This window comes from Pteropus vampyrus, unplaced genomic scaffold (genome assembly GCF_000151845.1).
Source record: "Pteropus vampyrus isolate Shadow unplaced genomic scaffold, Pvam_2.0 Scaffold202, whole genome shotgun sequence".
Lineage (NCBI taxonomy): Eukaryota > Metazoa > Chordata > Mammalia > Chiroptera > Pteropodidae > Pteropus > Pteropus vampyrus.
This window is the reverse complement of record NW_011888983.1, coordinates 2,761,065-2,782,970: the sequence shown is the minus strand read 5'-3', so window position 1 is coordinate 2,782,970 and position 21,906 is coordinate 2,761,065. Positions and strand designations below refer to the sequence as shown.

At 50.1% G+C, this 21,906-nt stretch overlaps 1 protein-coding gene and 1 pseudogene across 1 annotated transcript in view; one reads left to right on the top strand and one right to left on the bottom strand.

Annotated features, from left to right (window-relative positions):
- LOC111746801 (cadherin-23-like) overlaps nt 1–21,906 on the bottom strand; it is a 217,414-nt gene that overhangs the window by 32,955 nt on the left and 162,553 nt on the right. The window contains exons 7-9 of the mRNA XM_023537833.1: nt 17,483–17,677; nt 13,717–13,845; nt 6,037–6,115 (exon numbers count right to left, since the gene is read on the bottom strand). Coding sequence (XP_023393601.1) covers nt 6,037–6,115; nt 13,717–13,845; nt 17,483–17,677 — 403 coding nt within the window. The remainder of the gene's footprint in view (nt 1–6,036; nt 6,116–13,716; nt 13,846–17,482; nt 17,678–21,906) is intronic.
- Nucleotides 19,821–19,936, top strand: LOC111746839 (annotated as a pseudogene).

The window sequence follows — 21,906 nt, the reverse complement described above, 5'->3', positions numbered from 1 at the left end:
GTCCAAGACACCTACTTTTAGAAACACTGCTCCACAGCCTCTGATAGACGGTCTCCCTACGACGGGTGACTGAGTAAAAATGAAAAATCTGGCACTTGTGGGAAGACAATGGCAGGACAGAATCCTGGGCCTTTGAGTCCCTGGGTCTGACTGAGGAAAAACTTCAACCTGGGCTTCTACCACCTGGGCAAGCCTGGCTTCACAGCCCATGAGAGTGGTCACAGCTAGCAATACGAGCTTCTGACAGCATGATGCATGCTTGTCTCCAAGGCATCCTGACGGGTCATAGGCAGGAGGGAAAATGGCTGACATCTGTTGAGAGCTTACTGTGCGCCAACCTGGGTAGAGCTCACCCAGTGCCACTCACTTTATATAATGGTCTCAATTATTTTTATTTTCACAACTCTGTGAGAAAGATATTATTGGCCCCAGTTAAAAGATGGGGAAATTGATGCTCACTCAAGGTCACTTTGCTGAGAGTAGAGGCTAGCTCTCTGGGAAAAATAGTAGTTGGAAGTTAAATTAAGCAAATTCTCTGCTTAAGGGGGCTGTAAAGGTATCTCAGTCCAAGGGCCCATTCTGGGCTCCTCCTTCACCTGTCCCACCTGTCCCACCAGTGACCTCTTGTCAGCTCTGCCTCCTCATCCTCCTTTGGATTTGTCTGTCTCTGTTCCCCCACTGTGATGGTCAGCTTCCCTGCTGAACTGCTTGCTCACTCCTGCCCTTCTCCAACCCACTGGCTCCAATCTGACCACAGTGAGCTTCATACATTGCACTCCGACCACGTCCCTCCCCTGTTGAACTGGCTCCTACAGCCCTCAGGGCCGAGGCCTGGCATTCTCCTGAGCTGAGCATTCCACACCCTGCATGGCGGGGCTCTGCTTCCCTCTGTGGCCTCCTCTCCCCATGGCCTCCCTTACATGCTGTATTCAACCACTCGATGGACATGCTACACTTTCTCACTCTCGGATCTTGGTACACACTGACCTTTTTGCCTGAAAAAGACCCTCCCTCCACAATTCCCTGCTAGTTCTCAATCACCAGTCAGTGGGTGGATTAGATGCTCTGTGAGTCTCCCCACCCCAGTGATGGCTGGGAAAGGGGTCCCCACCCATGAATTCTTTCTCATTTCTTATAAAAGATATTTTCTAACACATGCAAAAGTAGAGAGAACGGTCTATCGGACTGGGAGCCATCACTTCACGTCAATTATCAACATAGCCCGCGCTTCTCTTCACAGTATTCCACCCACCAGGGCATCGCGGTCTGTCTCCCTGGCTGCACTGCAGGTTCCTGAAGTTGAGAAGGTGCCTCACCACCCGCCACACCCAGTCAGCTCTCAGGACATTAGTACGGCTCTTGGCCCAGAGAAGACCCTCAACCCACTGTGGGTGGATAGCAAGAGTCCTTTTTGTAGAGCATTTACTGTAAATACAGGCATTCTTCTAAGTGCTAACACATCTTAGTTCACTGAATCTTCATAGCATCCCTGTGAGTCATGGGCTATTATTACCTTCATTTACCGATTGGAAAACTGATGCTCAGGTTACACAGCTGGTCAATGGTAGAAGGCAAGCTGAGGCAGTCTAAGTTGGGAATAGAAATAGAGCTTCCCAAAGAAATAGAATGTGAGCCACATGTATTATTTTAAATTCTCTAGTAGCCACATTAAAAGAAAAAATAAATATGTGAATTAATTTTAATAATATGTTGTATTTAGCCCAGTGTATCTAAAATATCATTTCAACATGTCATCAATATAAGACATTAATGAGATATTTTACAATGTATTTTGCATACTAAGTCTTCAAAATCCTGTGGGTTACATTTACAGCACATCTCAAGGCAGACTCGCCATATTTCAGGTGCTCCATAGCCACATGGGCAACTGTATTGGCCAGCACAGTTAGTGGTCACCACGCTTGACAGTGGCCCTAGAGCTTGCACTCTCAATCACTTCTCTCCTTAAGTGAGTGAAGGAAGAAATGAGTGAATAGGACTCCCAAGGACCCTTGGCCCTGATCTTTCCTTGATAATAATGCTTAATATTTTATGGCTCTTTAGAGTCTCTCTGGCACCATCTTATCTGCCTTAGAGATTATTCACGGTGTTTCCTGGATGAGAATTATGATGTTAAATGCCTTGTGTGGACACACTGATGTAGGTGGCAGGCTGCACCTCAAACCCACAACTCTGGACTCCAACTCCAGTGCTCTGTGGTAAAGTGGGGCATGGCTGTCCCTTGAAGCAAGAATGGCTTTGTCTGGCAGAGGAGAGTCTCTGTTCAGACCACAGGCTAGGCTGGCTCTTGGAGATGAAGGCTGCAGCACCATTATGGCTCTAGAGGAAGTGATGCCCTTGGTGAGTATCAGGACAGGCATAGGCCCAGGGAAAGGACGGAGTCCATGCCAGGTCCTCTGTGGAAAAGAGCCTTGTCATTCTTCAGTCTCAGATTGGCCACAAGAGGCTGAGAACAAATTGATGGCAATGAAGCCGTAACTTACCTCTGAAGGCCTCTTTGTTCTTGGCAAAACAGAGGGGTCATTAGTAATGGGTAAAGCACTGGTATGCAGTCATAAATCCCCTAGCTGCAGGGCTGATAAACAGCCCAGAGGGTACGAGGCCACAGGGAGCTGGACAGGTTAACCATGTGCCGTGGATCACTGTGGGCTCAGGCCTGTGTCCACCCATGTGCTGTCTGAGGCAGCCCCTGCTCAGGCTCTGGAAGCACCCAGAGACTTGGCCACCCAAAGTGGCCCTCAGGACTTGCACCTGGCTCTGGGAGCCCCAGAGGCCCTCCGTCCATTCAGTCTTTCAAATGAAAATGATTTCAAAGCACCTAGAGCTGAAGCACTCAGGGCCAGCTTGGGGGCAGTCAGCATAAAGTGCCCTTTTGGGGCATCTTCTCTTCCTGCTTCAAGGCAAACAGGCACTGGCCAAATCTCCCAGTAAAAGGCCGGGACTTAGCGTCATGAGAGAGGCAGGTATGTGAGATCAGGCACTTGTCAGACAGTATTCTTTGTAGCAGTGTCTACACTGGCTGAGGAAAGTAGGGATGAGGCCAAGTTCTAACCTTCTGCCAACTGCTCCCCTGGGGATTCTGCCCTACAGCCGGTTTGCCTGCTTTAGACCCACACTGAGGCTGGTTTGCAGGGAGACAATGCCAGCCCAGGGCCAGAGGAGATGGGTGGGTGGGAACAGGTGGGTGGGCAGCCAAGTGAGCCAGGTGCTCAGGATGGGAAGGGAAGAAAGAGAGAAGGACGGCCCTTTCCTTAAGCTATCTGAAAAGATTTGGGTGGGGTCAGGTGGCGACAAATACAAGGACCATAAAGGCCACTCTGCATGTGTGGTCCAAGTGCTATCTTACCAAGGAGAGCAAATATGTGCCACAGGTGCTGCCCTCTCCCTTTCCACACCCATAGGAGACTCTGCCAATTAAATACTGCACTGAGCCCGTTAGACTTCACGGTCCTCTTTAGGCAGCCATTACCAATCAATCAAAGTTGGCATATGAGAGGAAACCCATTTGTCATCCTTTCTAAAAGCCCTCAAGGCACATCTGTGCTGGCAGTGGGAATCCTATAAAGCTGTGTTAAGTGCTCCAGGCCTTCAAGAAGTTTCTGCCTCCTGCCCCCTCCTTCACATACATCCCCTACTTGTAGTTTCACATTTGGGGTCTCCTTTCTCATCCTGTTTACACTTGTGAACCTGGTCCAGGAGACTATGTCCCTGGAAATCTCATAGAATACTGCCCCAAGCAATTGTCCCTAGACTCTAACCTCCAAGCCCAGCCCAGACACTGGAGGTTCAGCAGCTCCACCCTTTAGCCTCCTGCTCCAAGGGGAGGGGGTGAGGAGGTAGAGCTGGCTGAGGCTATCTTTGAAGGCTGGAGAGGACCTGAGGGTCTGGGGCTGGTGGTCTGGAACCCAGCATAGACCTGGAATGGACCAATGCTCTGGAGGATGACCTCCTAGAGCCATTGTAGGAATTTCTGGACTGGCCATGACCTCAGGCCAGATCCTGGCTCCCTGCTCCCTACTCCGATCCAGGCTGGAATATGTCTGGAATCAGCCCAGAGGCAATGAGATAAAGACAATCCCCCACCCAGCCAAGTGCTCATTCATACTGCCACCTTATTCTGACTCCCTGATTCCATCACCCTTGGGGCTCACTGGTATTCCCTCTGATCTCCAGCATAAGCCCCTTGTCACTGGGAGGCATTTGCTTTGCTTCCCAGTTTGAAAAACTCATGAAAGAGACCAGTAGCAGTCTGGGCCACCCTCTTCCTCTGTTTACCAGGAGAGGCTCCCCAATCCCAGGGGACTCTGCCTTCCTACAGAACGGCTTCCTTCCTAGGACTGGTTTTCCCATATCCTGGCCTAAGGACCTCCTGCATTTGAACCGCCTGGGGCACTGTGATTAAAGACCATGCCTGGTCCCCACCTTAGTCCTGCAGAATGAGCATCTCCATGGGTGCCAAGGACTCTGCATTTTTGGTAGGAACCCCAGAGATTCTTGGGCATACTGGAGTTTGAAAGCCCACTAACTTAGAGTGACATTCATTCATTCATTCATTTGCACATTCATTCACTCATTCCACAAGTACATGTTTACGCTGTGCTGAGCATCAGAATGGGAAAGTGAGATGGAGAGAACAGAGGCCCAAACCCACACTGCTGCTGCTCTGCACATGATCCTGTCTGGCATTTGATCTACATTCTGGGCCCCTGGGCTTAGAGACACAATAATAGTCATGTCAGCAGCTGCAGCTTATAGGGATCCTGTAATACTCCTAATTTCCTGTACTTCCAAAGAGGTGAGGGGGCCTCCCTCCCACCAGCTAAACCCCAGGCTCCCAAGGGTATCTATCATTAGCTGCTAGCAGTAATAACAATAATAACAACAATAATAGTAATAATAAAAGTTAACACAAGATACCTTACATATATTAATTAAGCTCTTTTCATATATTTAGTCTTCTGACTTTCAAACCACCCAAGGTAGGCATTCTTATTGCTCCCATCTTATGAATGAGAGAGAAACTTATCCACAGTGATATGCTCAAGACTCCATCTTTATGTTCTTGATTGCTACACCTTGGTGTCTCTTGAGCTTAAGGAAGTAAATGCCCCCAAAACGCCATTCCCTGTCCTTGGGGTGTGGTAGGGAGGTGCGATGGGGTGGATGTTAGCCTGATGGCTGGCCATCCTTCTGGTCATCAGTCTGGCCTGTCCAGGTGCACCAGGCTGACCCTTCACTGACTAGTGGGCAGAGCAGGTAGGCCATGTATGGGTAGGGGTTGGAGGACAGGGACAGGGACAGTGTCTGTGTGTGAGTGAGCAGCTTCTCATGGACCTCTCACCAGCTCCCTTGCTCCAAAGTAACCCAGCCCTGGGACGGTCAAACGGAGCTGCTACTTCATCAGTCTTTGGGTGGGGACATGGGTCAGGGATCCCATCACCCAGAACCTTCTCTGCATTTGGTCACTATTCTGTTCAACCAAGAGAGCAAGTGGGAGAGGAGGGCTTAGGCGGTTCCCCCACTACATTCCAGATGACACATAAATTTCTAATGGTCAGAAATGTGAAAAGAACATGAAATTAGCCAAAGTTGCAGCTCTATTCATTCTAAAATGATGTCGAAACTGCTGCTTTTTTGTTGAGTAAAAAAAGAAAAACAAAACGCAGAGTACTACAGGAGGTTAGGTGGGAGTCGCCAATGACCCAGGCTCAGAGCCCCTAAGTGCCCAGATGCCTCAGACCTTGGACAGCGTCACAAGCGCCTGGCTCCTAGCACCACCCAAGCAGTCCCCAGATATCTTAGCCTCATCCCAAGCTCCTCCTCCACCTCCCCTGCTCCTTTTTTCTTCACGCAGTAAGTCCCTTTTCTGGGTCCTTTGGCCAGAGTTGTCCCTGGGGGCAGGTCCCTTTGTATCACATTCACTCATGGACCTCTCTGTAGCCCCACAGAGCCTGATACTCCTACAGTGGCTCTTTTAGGGTGGTGGTGGGGGATGAAGGACAGCCTAGGCCTTACCTGAGACAATGGTGTAGCCAATCCCCCGGGGACGTCCTTTATCTTGATCGATGGCGGTGATAATACGCACAGTCGTGCCCTGGGTGGGAGAGAGGAGGGACTTGAGTTTGGTTGCCCAGCCCCTGGGCTGCTTCTTTCTTTGTAGCTATCCTGGCATCCACAACTTCATTCCCCAGGTGGACGCCCTGCTTCAAGGCCAGTCTAGAAAGTAGGTGCTGAGTGCTTAGGCCTCGGCTGCCCCCATCATCCCTGGGACACACACTAAAGCCCCCAGGCAAACACCTGTGTCCTTTGTAGAAGCCCAATCTTGCTGATGTGCTTATTCCCCATTCCTCTATCTCTTTCCTCTCATTCGGTTGAACCACCCAAGAAAGAAGAGCTGATGAGGGAGCATCTGGCAAGAGGACAAGAGATCTGGTCTCTATCTCAACCACCCATCAAATTGCTGTGTGACCTCAGGAAGCCTGTTGCATCTCTCTGGTCTCAGTTTGCCCACCTTAATATGAATAACAACAAAAACCTTGGGAATTTGTTTTCAGTAGGACCTGAATAAAGAACATCACCCATCAATTACACTATGAATGAAAGTATCATAAATCTTTAAAGCAAGTATCTCCAGGAATGACAGTGGCAACCCTGGAGGCTACCACAGCCCTATGAAACATGCCTCATCCAGCAGTGCAACTGGTACGTTCTGCCTCAAATGGCTCAGTCTCATACCTCATTCTTTCTGTAGCTGGGAGAGAAGAGGCCAGGAGTTGGGACTACCAGGATGGATATGCAGGGGTCTCTGCTCTTAGGGAGCACACAGTCTACATCAAGGGGTCAAGGACATATGCACAGACACTGCCATACACATATGGGCGTGCTGAGATGCAGAAATGTATCCCAAAGTACAGAAGTCCACCTGGAGGAGCTGGCAAAGGGTTTTACAGATGGCAAGATTTAGGGTGGGTTATGAAGAATGAGTAGGAGTTTGCCAGGGAGAGAAAACTAAGAGGAAGCAGAGGCTGAAAGCAACGGACTCTCTAGGAAGAGATCCTGGAGTATAACGGGTACATTCAAATATCATTGAATTGACTGGTTGATCGATTGAATAAATAAATGGACAAATGAAAGGATCCTAAGGTCACCACCACCACCATCACTTGCCAAGTTGCCCCTTGCTCAGGGCAACCTTCGCCTTGCTTTCCAGGCCCTATTATACCGTTGTCTAGCCTGCCGTGCCTGCCCACCCCACCATGCCTGCCTCAGGTCCTGGCCCAGGCTGCAGTTTTCCCTGGATGATGGACAGCAGGACAGCCCTGTTCCCATCCCCTAGAGAAATATCTACCCTGGCATCTGTATGCATAATGAAGGGCCTATGGTCTTGATGTCTCTCACCCATTCATCAGCTGGAGGCTGAAGCCCTCAGGCTGCATCCTCTACACCCATCTGCGCACCTTCTCCTGTGGCAAGAGGCTTGTTCCCTGACATGCAGGACCTCTGAGCTGGAGGGTGGGGTCCTGGGGCGCAAGGTACCTCCCCTTTAATTCCACCTGGTCTTGCTGCCAGGACACAGAAGTGGCGTCCATTACCTCATTCTCCCCACGCAGCTGTCCCTGCACAGCTGTCACTCCATCCTCTCCTGGGCCCAGGTGTACAGCAATCCAGAACACCTCTAGGTTTGGCTGAGGGAAGGTAAGAATATTCTAGGAGAAACGTCTCCCGTAGAGAGATGGACACAGTCCAGAGGTCAAGACCTTTCAGAAAGCAGGTCAGGCTCCCTCCATTGGGCCCCTTCCACTGGGGATAGGAGCGCCGGCTAGATCTTCTGGGGGAAACATACCGTTTCGAAGAAGTCAGAGAAAGATGCCGTTAAATGAGCATCGCACGAAGTGAATTCTGAGGACCCAAGTTGTGCCAGAGACTGTGAACTACCAGCTGCAGCAGAAGCTGTCCTATCTCGAGCCCTCACGCTGTGCCTGGTGCTGCTGCAAACACTTTTTATGTACTAACTCATTTCACCCTCACAACTACCTCACGAGACAGCCTCGTTTTACAGAGGAAAATACTGAGGAACAAGAGTTAAGCAGCCTTTCCAAGTGAATGGTGAAGCCAAGATTCAAACTCAGGTACTTTGGCTCCAAAACGCTCTTGCCTGCCAGGTGGTGCTTCTTCTGCAACAGGTTCTGTTATAATAACTGTCATTCATGGAAATTGTTGCTGTATGCCAGGCACTAGTCTAAGCACTTTACGAGCATTAACTCACATCAAATTTGGAAAACGTACCTACCCATCCCACCCGAGGAGATGCACAATGGATGTCAGTATGTTAGGTCTCCTGAAAGTAGTAAAGAAAGTGGTAAAGAAACCTGCTTGCTAAGTTTTGTCCCCAGGCTTGCTGATCTGAAGACAGACTCTTTCACGTAACATCTGTTAACAGCCCCAGACCCAGGCGTCCGTGGGAGGTCATTTAGGAAGTACTGCATTAGACTTGAAGGGTCTACACTACTGTTCCCCAATATCACCTTATAAGGGGCTCTTTTTTTGTAGTCTGCCCTTCCTGGGGTTATTTCTCACTTAGGAGAGGCCTGGATTTGTCCCCAGGAGGAAGTCCTGAGGGTGCAGGACTCTGGCCCGAGGTTCCAATTGCTGGGATGAGCTTTCTGGACACCAGGACAACTCTCATCTGGGGTGGGCCCCACATGTATCCTGGCAGAAGGATCTCTGGGCTGCCCCTGGTCAGCTGAAGAGCTGAGGGATTGGGGTGGTGGACAGTGCTGGCCTGTGCAAAGAGTGGACTTAGTGGCCCTTCATGCATCTGCCCCCAGGCACTCCTGCTCTGGGCTGCCTGGAGTCCTCCTGGGTGGGCGGGGCTCAGAGGGGCCAGCAGGCAAGGAGGACCAGACGACAAGGAGGCTGGTTCTCCTCGGGAAGAGCCACACCTGAGCCTCTACAAAGTCAGATCTAAAAGGCTCCTGTCAAAGTTTGGGTTTCATCTCTTTTTGGGTAAATAAATCCATTTTTAATAAAATCCTGAGCTTTTAATACAAGTGCAGCCAAAAAGACTGGAAATGTTATGAGAAGGAATTAACGAGGAGGAATGGGGGCTCTTGGGAACCCATTGGCTTTTGTTTCTGAGTCTCAGTGATTATACTTTCAATATACTGAAACTTATTTCCAAAGATGAGGAGATGAAGTGAGGCCTCTGCCTGACCCGGAGCTGGGCCCCTTACCAGGGGCACTTGCAAGGAGAGCAGGTGGGCAGGCTCAGGAGGGCTAGAGATGGGGCTCACTCTGACATGGGCTTTTTCCTCTCACAAAAACCCACATGGCAAGGAGGAGGCCTGTTGGGAAATAGGATCTCCCTAGAAAGGCAAAAGGTACATAGGCCTGTGGGGTCCCGACTCTGGTGGGAAGAGCAGCACAGTCAGGGGAGTAAGGGTTTGACTCTTGCCAGACTGCCTTGGTTTGAATCCTCCGAGTTACTCAACCTCTAGCTGCCTTGTTTTACCCATCTATAAAATGGGTCTTAATAACAGTTCCCATCCCTCGGCAATTGATACAGGTAAAGCACTTGGAACAGCACCTAGTACACAGCAAATGCTGTAAAAGTGACTGCAGCCATTCACTGGGGCCTGGAATCACTGTGAGCATCAGGAGAAAGCCAAGGTGCCTCTTTCCAGACAGTACACATGTGACGTTCCAAACAATGTCAGCAAATTCAGACTCCCCAGCACCCCAGATTGATAATTCCCACCCTAGAGGTAAGGCACTTCTTTAGGATTTATAAAGAAGACAGCTAATAGCCCACAGGAGAGAGCCAGCATTTGGTGAGCACCTACCATGCGCCAAACACTGTGCTGGGCACCCAATATAGGTTCACTCATTTTTTTCTCACGAATCCCCACGGTGAGGGTATATGTGCGGAAACAGGCTCGGAGGGTTCAGGGATTTGCTCAGAGTCACAAGGTGTGCTGAGTGGCTAAGGTGAGTAGGGAATGGAGGGCTATGTTGGCATGGGCTTGGGTGGGTGCGTGAGGCGGCCCCAGACTATGAGGCTTGATACCAGGAAGGGATGTTGGGACAAAGTTGAGAGGAGCTGGGACTTCTCCAGCAAAAAATATGTGTCCCCCTTTTTTCTGCGGCCTGCTTCCTTCCACAGAAGCTGGCCAGAAGAGCGGCTGAAGCCAGAACCCAGCTGGGCTCTACCCGGCTTCAGGGGTCCTGGTCCACCTCCCTCCCTGCCGGCTCAGCTGGGACTGCCTTTCCCCCACTTCCGTGACAGGATTAAGGACTTGAAAGTGGACGTGCAGTTTGCTTCAGGAATGGGAGGTGCCTTTAGGGGGAGGCCGGTGGGGGCTGAAGGGGACTTCCGACAAGAGCTGCCACAGCAGATTCTGAGGCAGAAAATCCTATTTCTCAGTTCTTAATTCCAGTCAATTCCAGTCAAAGGGCTGATAGGCATCAGCTGGCAGTAATTTGTGCAGTTTATCCGCTCTTTTCACCTTCTATCGGTCCTTCACTGACGGGCAGGCCGACATGCTGCTGCTCGAGTGAGGAAATTAAAATTTGATGCAATAATCCCAAATAAGAAGGATTTTATTAGGTAATATATACACTTTAGATGAGGCATGCTGGCCTGATACACTGATAGGGAGAGGCATACATGCTGGGAGCCGCCAGATAAAGAGGAGGAATGAGGGAGAGTGGGCAAGGGTTCGAATAGAGACCCTGGGCCAACAGTGGCAAGGCGGGAATGGGGATGCCTGGGTCTTCCAGCCTGGGAGGCTAAACAGGCCGTGGTGCTCTCAGCCCCAGCCAGGCCCGGGAAGTACTACGTCAAATCAAGGTTACACACTGTAAAGGGGCATGGAGAGCCTGGATCAAGGAATGGAAACTAATTAGAGGCCTGAAAAAATTGGGCTTGGGTTGTATGGGGATCAGTTTGTAGGGGATCAGGGGCAGCCAAGGAGTAAGCAAAAAGGGTAGACACTGGAAGGCTCATTTCAAGTGTGGATATGGAGATGAGTCTGTGGCACTGGGGGAGCCAGGCGAGCACCCAGGGAAGCCCCGAACCCCTACTTACTTCCTTTAGTAAGGAAAGAAAGCTTCGGTGGTCTTGTGGGGCCAAAAGGACAACCTTGGCAAGGCAAAGAGATGTCAGAGAGAATATATCAGATGCTAAGAAACGGAGGATCAGGAGAGCAGGAGCTAAGGAGAGCAAGTCTCCCCATTTTCCTGAGGGGTCACCCTAGCTGGAGCCTGTGGAATTATCTGGAGAGGAGAGGGTGTAGCTTAGCACAAGGCCCTGCCCACAGGAGGGATTTAATAGATGTCTAGTGGATGGATAAAAGAATGAAACATAGAATGAATAAATGGACAAACTCAGAAATCTGCAGATCTGAAACAATATCGGCTATGATCTAGGGATGACAGAAAAACCAAACTGAAGGGTCTTAGAGGACACTCACATTGCCAATAACCCTCTTTCAGACTATCAGTACTCTGAGATGAAGCTGAAGCTGGGACCCCCGGCCCAATCCAACTCCTCTGACTGACTGACTGGCCGACTAATAATCACCGTGATTGAATGTCTGCAGTGCTGGCACTTGCCGGGTGCTTTACCGGAGTGTGCTATCTCCAGGCCTTAAAACTCTCAGATGCAAGAGGCACTGTTGTAGACATTATTAGCCCTGGTTTCCCAATGACGAAGCGGTCCGGAGAGTGTGTGATTTGGCCAAGGTGAGTACATGGCTGTGTAGGGTCCTGCTCCGAGTTCCTTGGGCTGTTTGGCCACCATCACATCCTTACTTTGATCAAAAAGTTGGCTTTGCCCATCTTCTCTGTACTCAGCCCTGGACAGGAAGTCCTAAGAGACCCATAGGAAGCCTGCAGCCAGGTCCAGAGACTCAGCTCTCTTGATTATTGGGAGGTCTAAAGTGACCCACTCACACATCAGTGAACATTACAGGTGTGACTATAATTTAGTGGTAAATTCTAGCACAGAGAGTCAGTTCTACTAGAGAAAAGGGAGAGGGATGGCTATGTCTGCAGGCCAGTGAGGATGAAGCCAGAGCTGGTCTGACCAGGGCATCTATTCATTCATTCATTCATTCATTCATTCCATAAACACTTCCTGAGCACCTGAGCTGTGCTATCCCCACAGCAGACCCCATCCCTGCTGAGCTATGCTTCCAGTCTATCAGGAAAGCAGAGGCTGAATAAGCAGAGGCTTAGGAGCACTGAGTGCTAAGATGGAGATGTCCAGGGGCCAAGGACAGATGGGAGTACCAGATTCATCTAAAAGGTCAGGGAAAGCCTGCATGGGCTGAGAAGATGTGGCCTTAGCAAAGAGGTTTGGGGCAGACGTTCTTCAGTCTCAAAAGCTGGAGCTCCTGCTGTCCATGGACCACCAAGAAAGAGAAGGCTGGGGCAGGGGCCAGTGAGACATTCCCCTCTACTCTCAAAGCAGCGTCAGATCCCAGAAACAGGAGGCCAAGAAGCATCCTGCTTGTTAGACCCCCTACTCCATAACCTGGGCCCGAGAAAGAAGTGGGTACTTCTACACACCTGGAGACTTCAGGCATGCCAATGCTCAGGACAGACCACAGTCCCCAAACTAGAGGTCAGGCTTCCTTGGCCCATGGTGGCTCAGGGGCATGGTCTGCACCCTGGTCAAGGGAAGCCTGCCTCCCACTTGTGCCCAATTCTGTGAGCCTGTACAGATGTGCAGGTGGAGCCTGTACAGATGTGAAGGTGGAGCCCAGAACCTCCACGTGTTCAGGTGGGTGCTCCACTTTGCTCTCAAAGCTGTGTGTCCTTCCTCTAAGCACACTAAGTTCCCTCAAAAGGAAGGGCATGCTTTTCTCTCCGCAAGAGCTGCTCCCCAAGCTGCTCCCCAAGGGGTTGCCTCTGCCCAGAGGAGCAATCTTTTTTCTAATTTATCAGCTCAGAGCAGGCATTTTATTCCAGTTTGCATAAAAGCATGGATGGCTATCAAGTAAGAATGCCTGTCACTGCCTGCCTGGACCATAGCTGAGTGGGCAGTAGCATGTGTTTTGTTATTAAAGACACCTAGTCAGAGGTGGACACGTGGCCCAAGGGTAGCCAATCTACAGGCTGGCTGGTGACCAATGACCTTGTCACATGACACAACATCATGAGCATAACTAATCAGGTGTCTCTCTTAAAGATAGGTACTTGAGAAACCCAAAGCCTAAGCAGTTAAGAGGGGTAGCTGGAGCTGGGAGCTCTTAGGGAAGAATCAAGTCTGGGAGGGCCTGCGGAGCAGAGGGCAAGCTGCTGCCATCCTGAGTGGTGTTTGTTGGTGGGAGAGGCAGATTGACCTATTGGCCTGTATGGGACATGGCTGAGCCACACTGATGTTTCAGTGAGCCTGGCTGAGTCCAAATCCACTCTCTAGCTCAGGCAGAGTGTCCCCATCACCCCACATAAATCTTTTTGCAATGCTCCCCTTCACATGTATTATCAAGCCCTTGTTCTTTGCTACTTAGAGCCCTCCAGGGATGAAGCGGGGTGAGGTGGCATGTGTAGAGGGGGTTGGGTTTTTCCTGTGCTGGGACACCCATCACATCATACATAGGGACTGGGAAGAGTAAAAAATGACAAAGAGGAGCCTGTCCCATTAAACAAGGCCCCAATTCCTATGTCCCATAGGCCCAGCAAGGGTCTTACCGGAGGAGAATGCTCATAGATGTTGGTGCTGTAAGGCAGGTTGATGAAGATGGGGTCCATGTCTTGGACATCTGTGATGATGATGGCCAAGTTGGCCAGAGTGGACAGAGGCCTTGTCTTGTCTTGATCCTTAGAGGACAAAAGTACATAGTCTTAGGTTAAGTGATGTTGTGGAGATACACACATGTACACAACACACACGCCTGCACACGCATCACACCCATGTGCACAAACATGTGTGTGCATATGTACACATGCCCTCCCACACTCTCACAGGGAAGGGCATTAATGTGCGGAAGTGCAGGAACTCAAGAACCCGCAGTGATCTAAGAACACATACAGGGCCTCCAAGGCCCAGTGGAAGGTGGCTTATCCAATGTCACAAAGCAGGGGCTGGAGTAGAACTCAGTCTCCTGCTCCTAGCCTGGCCTAGGCCTGACCACCCTGGACATCTGTGGGTGGGATGACTGGCTTGGGGTAAAAGATGGAGCTGTCTTTAGCTCCTTCCCTGGATTTAGCCAGGGTGAATCCTATTGCCCTTCTCCATGCCCACTTCCTGCCCCCTCTAATCGTTGAGGCAGCAAGGGACTGACTAGAATGGGGCTTCCTTAGAAGAATGGCCCTTTGACTCCAGAGCGGGCTACTCTGGGACCTGCATCCCCCTGCTCTGCATTTTGGGTTTATGGATCAAGCAACTTTTCCAGTTGAACCAGCAGGGGGAGCTCCAGGGCCTGTGACATTTGGGGGAACTCCAGGAAGGAATCCTGAGAGGTCGTGCAGGCCATCCCTCTGTGGTCAGGCAGGCAACGTTTAAACACTCCTAGTTAGTTGGGAACTTAGTCCCATGAAAGCTCACCAGGAACAGAAACTCAAAGCCTATATTTTATTACCCTAAAATACACAGCCCACTTCAATAGCCCTCTACTATTCAATAACAATAGTCGATGAGCATAGCAACCTTGTGCTGAGTACAGATTATACTCCAGGCACTGTGCTAGACACCTCATTTGCTTTTGTAGGTATTATATGTGCATTATTAAGATGAGTTTACAGAGATTCAGAAAGGTTAAGTAACTTGCCCAGAGTCACACAGCCATTAAATGTGTATCCAGGACTCAAATTCAGGTCTTTTTGTCATAAAAATCTGCCTTTAACTCTCTTAATTTGGAGCTCTAACACTAGCTCAGTCTCTCACTTGCTGGGTCACTTTAAATAAGTTCTTTTCCTTCTTAGGATCTCAATTTCCTTCTCTGTGAGATGAAGGGGCTCAATGCAATGACCTCTGTGGATCCTTGGGCTTTTAAATTTTCTAGTCTGGGATTTGAGGAGCAACTGTCCTTGGGTTAGACCTGTCTTGGTTTGTCTGGGGTGACCAGAATAATACAAGGCATTTGGAGCAATTCTGCACGTTAGGAGCCTAGTTACTGCTCCTGCCCACTAGAGACAGAGCTGCAGCACCTTTGAGAATGGACTCTGATTGTTTTAAGAGTCCTCAGGGGCAGCCAAGGAGTAAGCAGAGGGCCTTCGGGGATGAAAAGTGGGTGCAGCAATGGAGGGGAGAGTGTGAAGTCAGGAGGAGCTGGGCATAGGGACCACAGGGGAGACAGCATCCCAGGCTCCAAGACCACAGCCTAGGCTTGGGGATTGCCCATGATGAGAGCTCTCAGCCAGGGACTTGAATGACCACCAGGCAGATAGCCAGAGGGAAGGCCTGGCAGGAAGTCCTTTGACCTCTTGGGCAGACGCTGCCAGTGGTTCTGATTTGCCACCACCAGGCTTTTGTGGGCAGCTGGCTTTGTCCAGCCTGGCACCTGCCCTCCCCATCCCACACTGTGGCTTCGGCCCTGCTCCTGCCACAGATGCCCCCATCCAGCCCACCCCTGACTCCATGACTGGGAAAAAGGGATGGAAGTGGGCATATCTGGCAGGGCAGGCACCTTACCAGGGTTCCAGCTGTCACTCTGGGGCCTGCGGCTCTCAGCAGCTTGTTCCCAAGGGAATCCTCACTTTTCCCCACCCTGCTACCCACCCATTGATGGCTGGGAACCCACACTGTTCCCTGTAGTGCCACATAGGAGAATCTCCTTGGGGAAATGCCCAGCGACCAAGGGCACAGTGCTAGCTCTGAAAGGGAATTGTGGATCAGCTGGGAGAGCCATTAATAAGTGGGGTTCTCAGCCCCTCCTGCCCTACCACTTCAAGGCCTGATTGCTGGGAGATTAATAGCAATTTAACTGTATTCCCCATCCCATCTTGAGCCCAGGCTTCTTGACAGGCCTGGCCACCTAGATTCTCGCCTATGCCCAACTCTGGTCTCTTCCCTACCCCATCAAAGCCATTTTTATGGTGGATTCAAATTATCCCACAGGGACAGGTTTATAGCAAGACAGAAAGCAAGCATCTGCGTTTCTGGGCCCAGGTGTGTGCCAATGGAGAGCGGTGGGAGGGTAACTACCTCATGTGTGAGTGCAAGGGAGTTTGGAAAGGTACGGGTGTGTGCAAAAAGTGATTCTGGCCCCGGGAGGCCCCCCATTCCAGAAGTCAGTTTTACAAACAGCAGCATTCTCCAGATACTAATACTTAACAGGGGAAGAAGGAAAGAATGTCCGGGTCATCTGCAGTGGCTTCCTCAGGGGCCAGTGGGATAGATACAAAGGGACAGTTTGCATTTCCTGGTTCCTATAGCTTCTCTGCGTCTTGACCAAGCATGCGGGAACCCCTTCTTTCAAAACCAGATCCTCCACACATTTAGTGTGCCTTTTCCAGAGATCTGGGTTCTATGACCTGCTAAGTAGAGCCCCCAGCACTACTGGCAGCCCCCACTGCAGTGACATAGAGCCACAGGGTAGATACTGCGTGTCAGGCAAATAGGTTCTAGAGAGTCAAGAATGACTCCAGTAATTTATTTCTCTTGGCCTGAGCTTTGTAAACAAATCTACTTGCCCTGCTACTAGCTGAAGGCTCCAGCTAAGCCTGGAGGCAGTGGCCAGGAGCAGGAAAGAGCAGGGCTGGGCTAGGATGCTCTTTAAGACGTGGCTGGCTTGTCTCCAAGGCCCTCGCAAACAGCCGTTGACAAAGGCAAGTGGCTGTGATGCTCTAGAGACTCAGAGACTCAGCCATGGGCATTGGACTAGGTGTCAGACAACCTGAGTTGGGGTTCTTGCTGCCCCACTATTCATTAGCTGTGAGTCTCAACAGTGTCAGCCACAAAATGGGATAATTATTTCTCTCCTGACTAACTCACCCTGGAATTCCCAGGGCCCAGCATGGTGCTTGGTGCAGATGGGAGCACCCGACTGTGTTAAGTGTCACCGCTCTAGAGCAGTGGCCAGGACTCCTCTGGCTCTTGCATGTTGGATGGTCAGGACACAGCTAGGGTGACACCTCTGTCCTGTGTCCCTGCACTATGAATGTCCTGTGGGGTAAGTTACCAGTGCAGGTGCTAGAGCCCAGCTTCTGGAGGACTGTGGACAAGTTACTGAATGGCCCCCGTACCTCGTTTTCTTTATCTGTATACCAGGTATCTTAATAATACTTATGACACAGGGCTCTTTTGAGGTTTAACGGAGAGAATCCATTCGAGTGCTCAGCACAGTGCCAAAGACACAGCACGAACCCTCAGTAATGTCAGCTGTCATTATATTATTACCATCACCAGCATCATAGAACCTCGAGGAGCAGGGTACTAGGTTGATGTTCCATCACTCTGTTCGAAGGTGGGAGGAGGCCATGTTGGGTTGCCTGAGGCCCAAGTGTGGCAACTCACCGTGGCGTTGACGGTGAGCTGGTAGGCCTGTGTGATCTCGTAGTCCAGCTCCCGGGTCACCGTGACAATGCCGCGGGCGCTGTCGATGGCAAAGAACTGGGAGGGGGGCTGGAAAGAGTAAAGGACGCTGCCTCCTGCACCCAGGTCGGGGTCTGTGGCGTTCACGATGAAGATGGGTGTCCCCACCGGTGTGTTCTGGGGTGAAGCAAAGCAAATAAAAGGGTGAGTAGAGCTCAGAGCAGCTGCCTTCATGAGTGACTATTCCCCCAAAGCCCATTAACCACGGCCCTCCAGCCAACCAGACCTGCGGCCTTGTCATTTTTATTCTAAGAGGGTTCAGAGGAATTTAAAATGCAGTATCTATTTTTTTTTCTTTCTTTTGATGGCCTCCTGGTGGCTGTAACAGCACCAGTTCCAAAGATGAGCTGCTCATCCTGGAGTTCTGGATGAGAGCCTTTTGGTCCCCAAACCCCTGTTTCTTGGCAATTTTGTTTCCTCTGTTGAGTGCACCCCGGCTGTCCAAGCCTCAGGCCTGGGCTGCTCTGGAGGACGTCCGTGAGTCTGCGTGTCAGGAGGTTTCAAGGGCAGGGAGCCAGGAGGTGCATGCTATGGAAACCCTGGGGGCTTTGTCTGGCACCACAGAGGTTACCTGGCTTGCCCTGGGGTGAGGCGCACACACGCCCTTCCCTAGGGCCATGGCAGCCTGCTACCAGAGGAATCCGCAACACCAGCCCAAATGTTACCACATCCCACGAGCCTTCTGTGATTCCCTCTGCTATACAAAGTGTATAGATCCCTGCTCCTTTCTGACTTGGGTCCCTGGTTAAACATAACTTCCTCATAGAGGCCTTCCAGACCCCTAAGGCAGGTCAGCCCCCACTATGTCCCCACCTCTGTCACTGTTCATATTCGGGGTCCCACAGCACCCTGGAATTCTTCAACCCCCACACTTCTCCTATAATTCCTTGGACCACGCCTGTCTTCATAGGCCTGTGTTCCACGGAAGCCATGGGGCTCTATCTGTCTTCCCTAGCACGGTGCTGGGCATTTGGCAGATGTTCAATAAACATTCTTTATGGAGACATGAAGGAATCTCTATGATAACACTTAGCACATTATATTCTGAGTATCTGTTTGCATCCTCTGCCCACTGTCAGTTCTCATCACTGAATACCCACCACAACGTCTGGTAGGTAAACTGTGCCTGCTAACTGTTGAGTGAGTGAATTTATTCATAATTTAGTGAGCTCTGGACACATCTGAAGACGGGCAATCTAATGACGCCCTTCACAGAAACAAAGAAGTAAAAAACAATCTCTGCTCCTGTTGACTATGTGCCAGGTCCTGTGCTGGGGTTGCATCTGACAGCTCTGTGACGAGTATCTTTTTAGGTGGTAGCTATTATCCTATTTTCAAAAAGGAGCCCACACTATGGGAGGTGAACACATAGTTACTGTTAAAGTGTATAGCTGAAACTTATTGGATTTTGTTAACCAATGTCACCATAAAAATAAATAAATAAATAAATAAATAAATAAATAAATAAATAAATAGATAAATAGATAGATAGATAGATAGATAGATAGATAAATAAATGGAACCCACAACACCAGATTCAGAGTGGTTAAGTAACTTGACCAAGTCACACAGCTAGGCAGTGGCAGAAGGCCTTGAATTCAGGTCTAGCCCATGATCTCAAGCTCTATACTAAACACTTCTCTAAAATACTCATGGCAGTTCTTTTCCTAACTCTCTGTAAGACACCGAGGTCAAATGCCAGCATGGCTGGTACCTCCTAGCCAGGAGTACGGGATTGTCCTATAAGCAACCTGAGGGCAGAGATGCAATATTCCTGGTCCTCTGTGTTCTTTGTACACTGGGACAATGACTGGGACCCTTCTAACATCTGCAAGGTTCCTTTCAAGAGGGGCATCCACAGTGCTGCTCTCCATGCTGCTGGTCATGACCTGGGCCCTGCATCACTGCCTTGAGCAGCTTCTTTCTTTGGGGACTGTGACTGAGAATGCAGACAGTCCTTCCCTAGGACTATCTACTTGAGGCAAGAATGTCCTAGATAAGGCCTAGTCAGGCTGGAAAGGGGCCCCAGGGAACAAAGCCATGGAGCCACCATTGTTTCTAACGGACAGTAGCACTAACTCTCTCTATCATAAAGTATCTTAGAACATGTCCTTCTCCACCTAGCACTGAGGACAGGAGGCAGCCAGGGGAGGCCCTGCTCCTCTACACCATCCATGATTCCCCAGTGCCCCTTTGCATTGAAAGTAGGCCTTCATGCTGTGGCCCTGTCTCCTCCTTTACACTTTATTACCTGACAGGTATGGCTTCTTGGTCTTTTAGCTAAGATCATGTGTAGTATCTTTCTTATCAATTTAATATTTCCTGGCAGGTAGAGCTATTTGTACTTTTCAAACCCATTGGGCTCCCTCACACTTCTGGGCTTCTGAACATGCGTTTCCTTTGCTAGGTCTGCCCTCCCCAGCTTAGTGGCTTGGAAAACAGATGCTCTCTCTCTCCCTCCAAAAGAGAATCAAGTGTACAAGGGGGCAGAGCGAACAAGTGCTAGAATTTCAGGAATGGACAGACCTCAGTTGGAACCCCAGCCTTGCTGTGTGTCTTCGGTCTAGTTACTTAATCTCTCTGATTCTTAATCCCTTTCTGTACATTGAAGTCAATAATATCCCATAGGGTTAGTGTGAAGAGTATAGGAGCTCACGGATATAAACTTCCCAGTATATAATAAGGGCTTAAAAGATGGCAGCTGTGATTTTATTGTCTGAATACTTTCTAGAAGACTGCAGATAAGAACATCTTCAAGGGTAGGGCAAAGAGGTATCAAGAAGCACTATAAATTTGAATGATACTGGGCTGGGCATTCCTTTTCTGTACCTACCCCCGCCCCAGATCTATTGAGTACCCTGTTCTGCCTTCATCTTCCCCTCCACCTCCCCACCCCTGGATGACCTCAATGAATTGTACCCCAGGCTCCCTTGCTGGCTGACTACTGCCAAGGTAGGTGCTGGTAGGAGCTCAGCATTTGAGGAGAGGCAGGAAGAGAAATAGTTTGGGGTACTATTTCCCCACTCTTTCAGCTCCAGCTCAGCAGCCCCTCCTCCCTGGCCCCAGCTTTTGGTGGCCTCTGGCAACACTATCCCTTCCCCTTCCCCTTTCAGCCCCCAGGGTAGTTAAGAGCTTCTTCCCACTGCTGCTAGTCTCCAGTTCCTTAGAATCTCTTAATGCCCCCTAGGCCCACCCACCCCTCTGTAAGTTGTCTTCTCACTGAAATGCCATTATTGGAACTCCCTGAGATGAACTGTTTCCTGGGGCACCCTGATGGATATAGGCACTCTGCAAATATATCCCCCAAGCCTTACCACTTGGAAAGCTCAACTCTGAACTCCTCTGGTGCTGGACTCAGTGAAGCCAGTCTCTGTCCTGACATTCCACCACAGTGGCACTGGTCTTCAGGAGATCTTTATGAGGTTCTCAGCTAACCTGCAGTTCTCTCTCTCCACCCCTCTCTCTCTAGATCCAACATACACATGACACATGAGTGCCAGAGTCAGCCCCACGTTCCAGAACAAAACACTCCATCAGAGCCTGTGGTTCCTGCCATGAGAGGGATGGACATGCTCCTATTTCAGAGCAGCCAGCCCTGCTGTGAGGCAGCTAGACAGCACTTCAGAGCACATCCCACACAGAGCCAGTGCCCAGAGGAGAGGGGTGACTCTCATGAGAATGTCAGCTCTCCAGCCCCCTGCCTCGGGGAGGAGAGGACATTTCGCCCAGCCATACTGCATGGTCTGGGACGACGCAACTGATCGCAGGATTTAAGAGCAATCCAAGAAGACAGAAAGGGAAAAAGAAAGGATGGTCCTATGACTGACCTTCTTGGCTTTTATGTTTCATGCCCTGCAGTAGAAACTCATTTAATTTCTGCATAACTTAGAAAAGGTTTTAAGTAGGCCTGGCAAAGAGCCATTCATACACTTAGATGGGACAAGCCATTGGAAAGAAGAGAGTGCTGACTTTCTGCATTTCAGATCCTGCATGCCATGCTCTGTCAGGGAAATGGGGAGGGGCGCTCATCGACATGTACACTGGGGGCTCCTCCAAGCACCCAGCTGCTGTTTCATGGAAATGTGCAGATGTGCTCACAGGTCTCTGCAAGCAGATGTCCTCTATGGCACCAGGTGCGTCTGGGTTTCCAAGTATACCACAGGCAGTAAAACTTGGAGGCTCAGAGCGTGGACTCTCTAAGCTGGAGTCTCAGCTTTTCCACTTATTGGCTGGAGACCTCAGACATTCACTGTTAAACTTACTCTTTTGGTCTCCGTTTCCCCATATAAAAGAAAATGTAAAAATGGAGCTATTAACTGTACTACCTCTGAGGGTTGTGAGAAAGA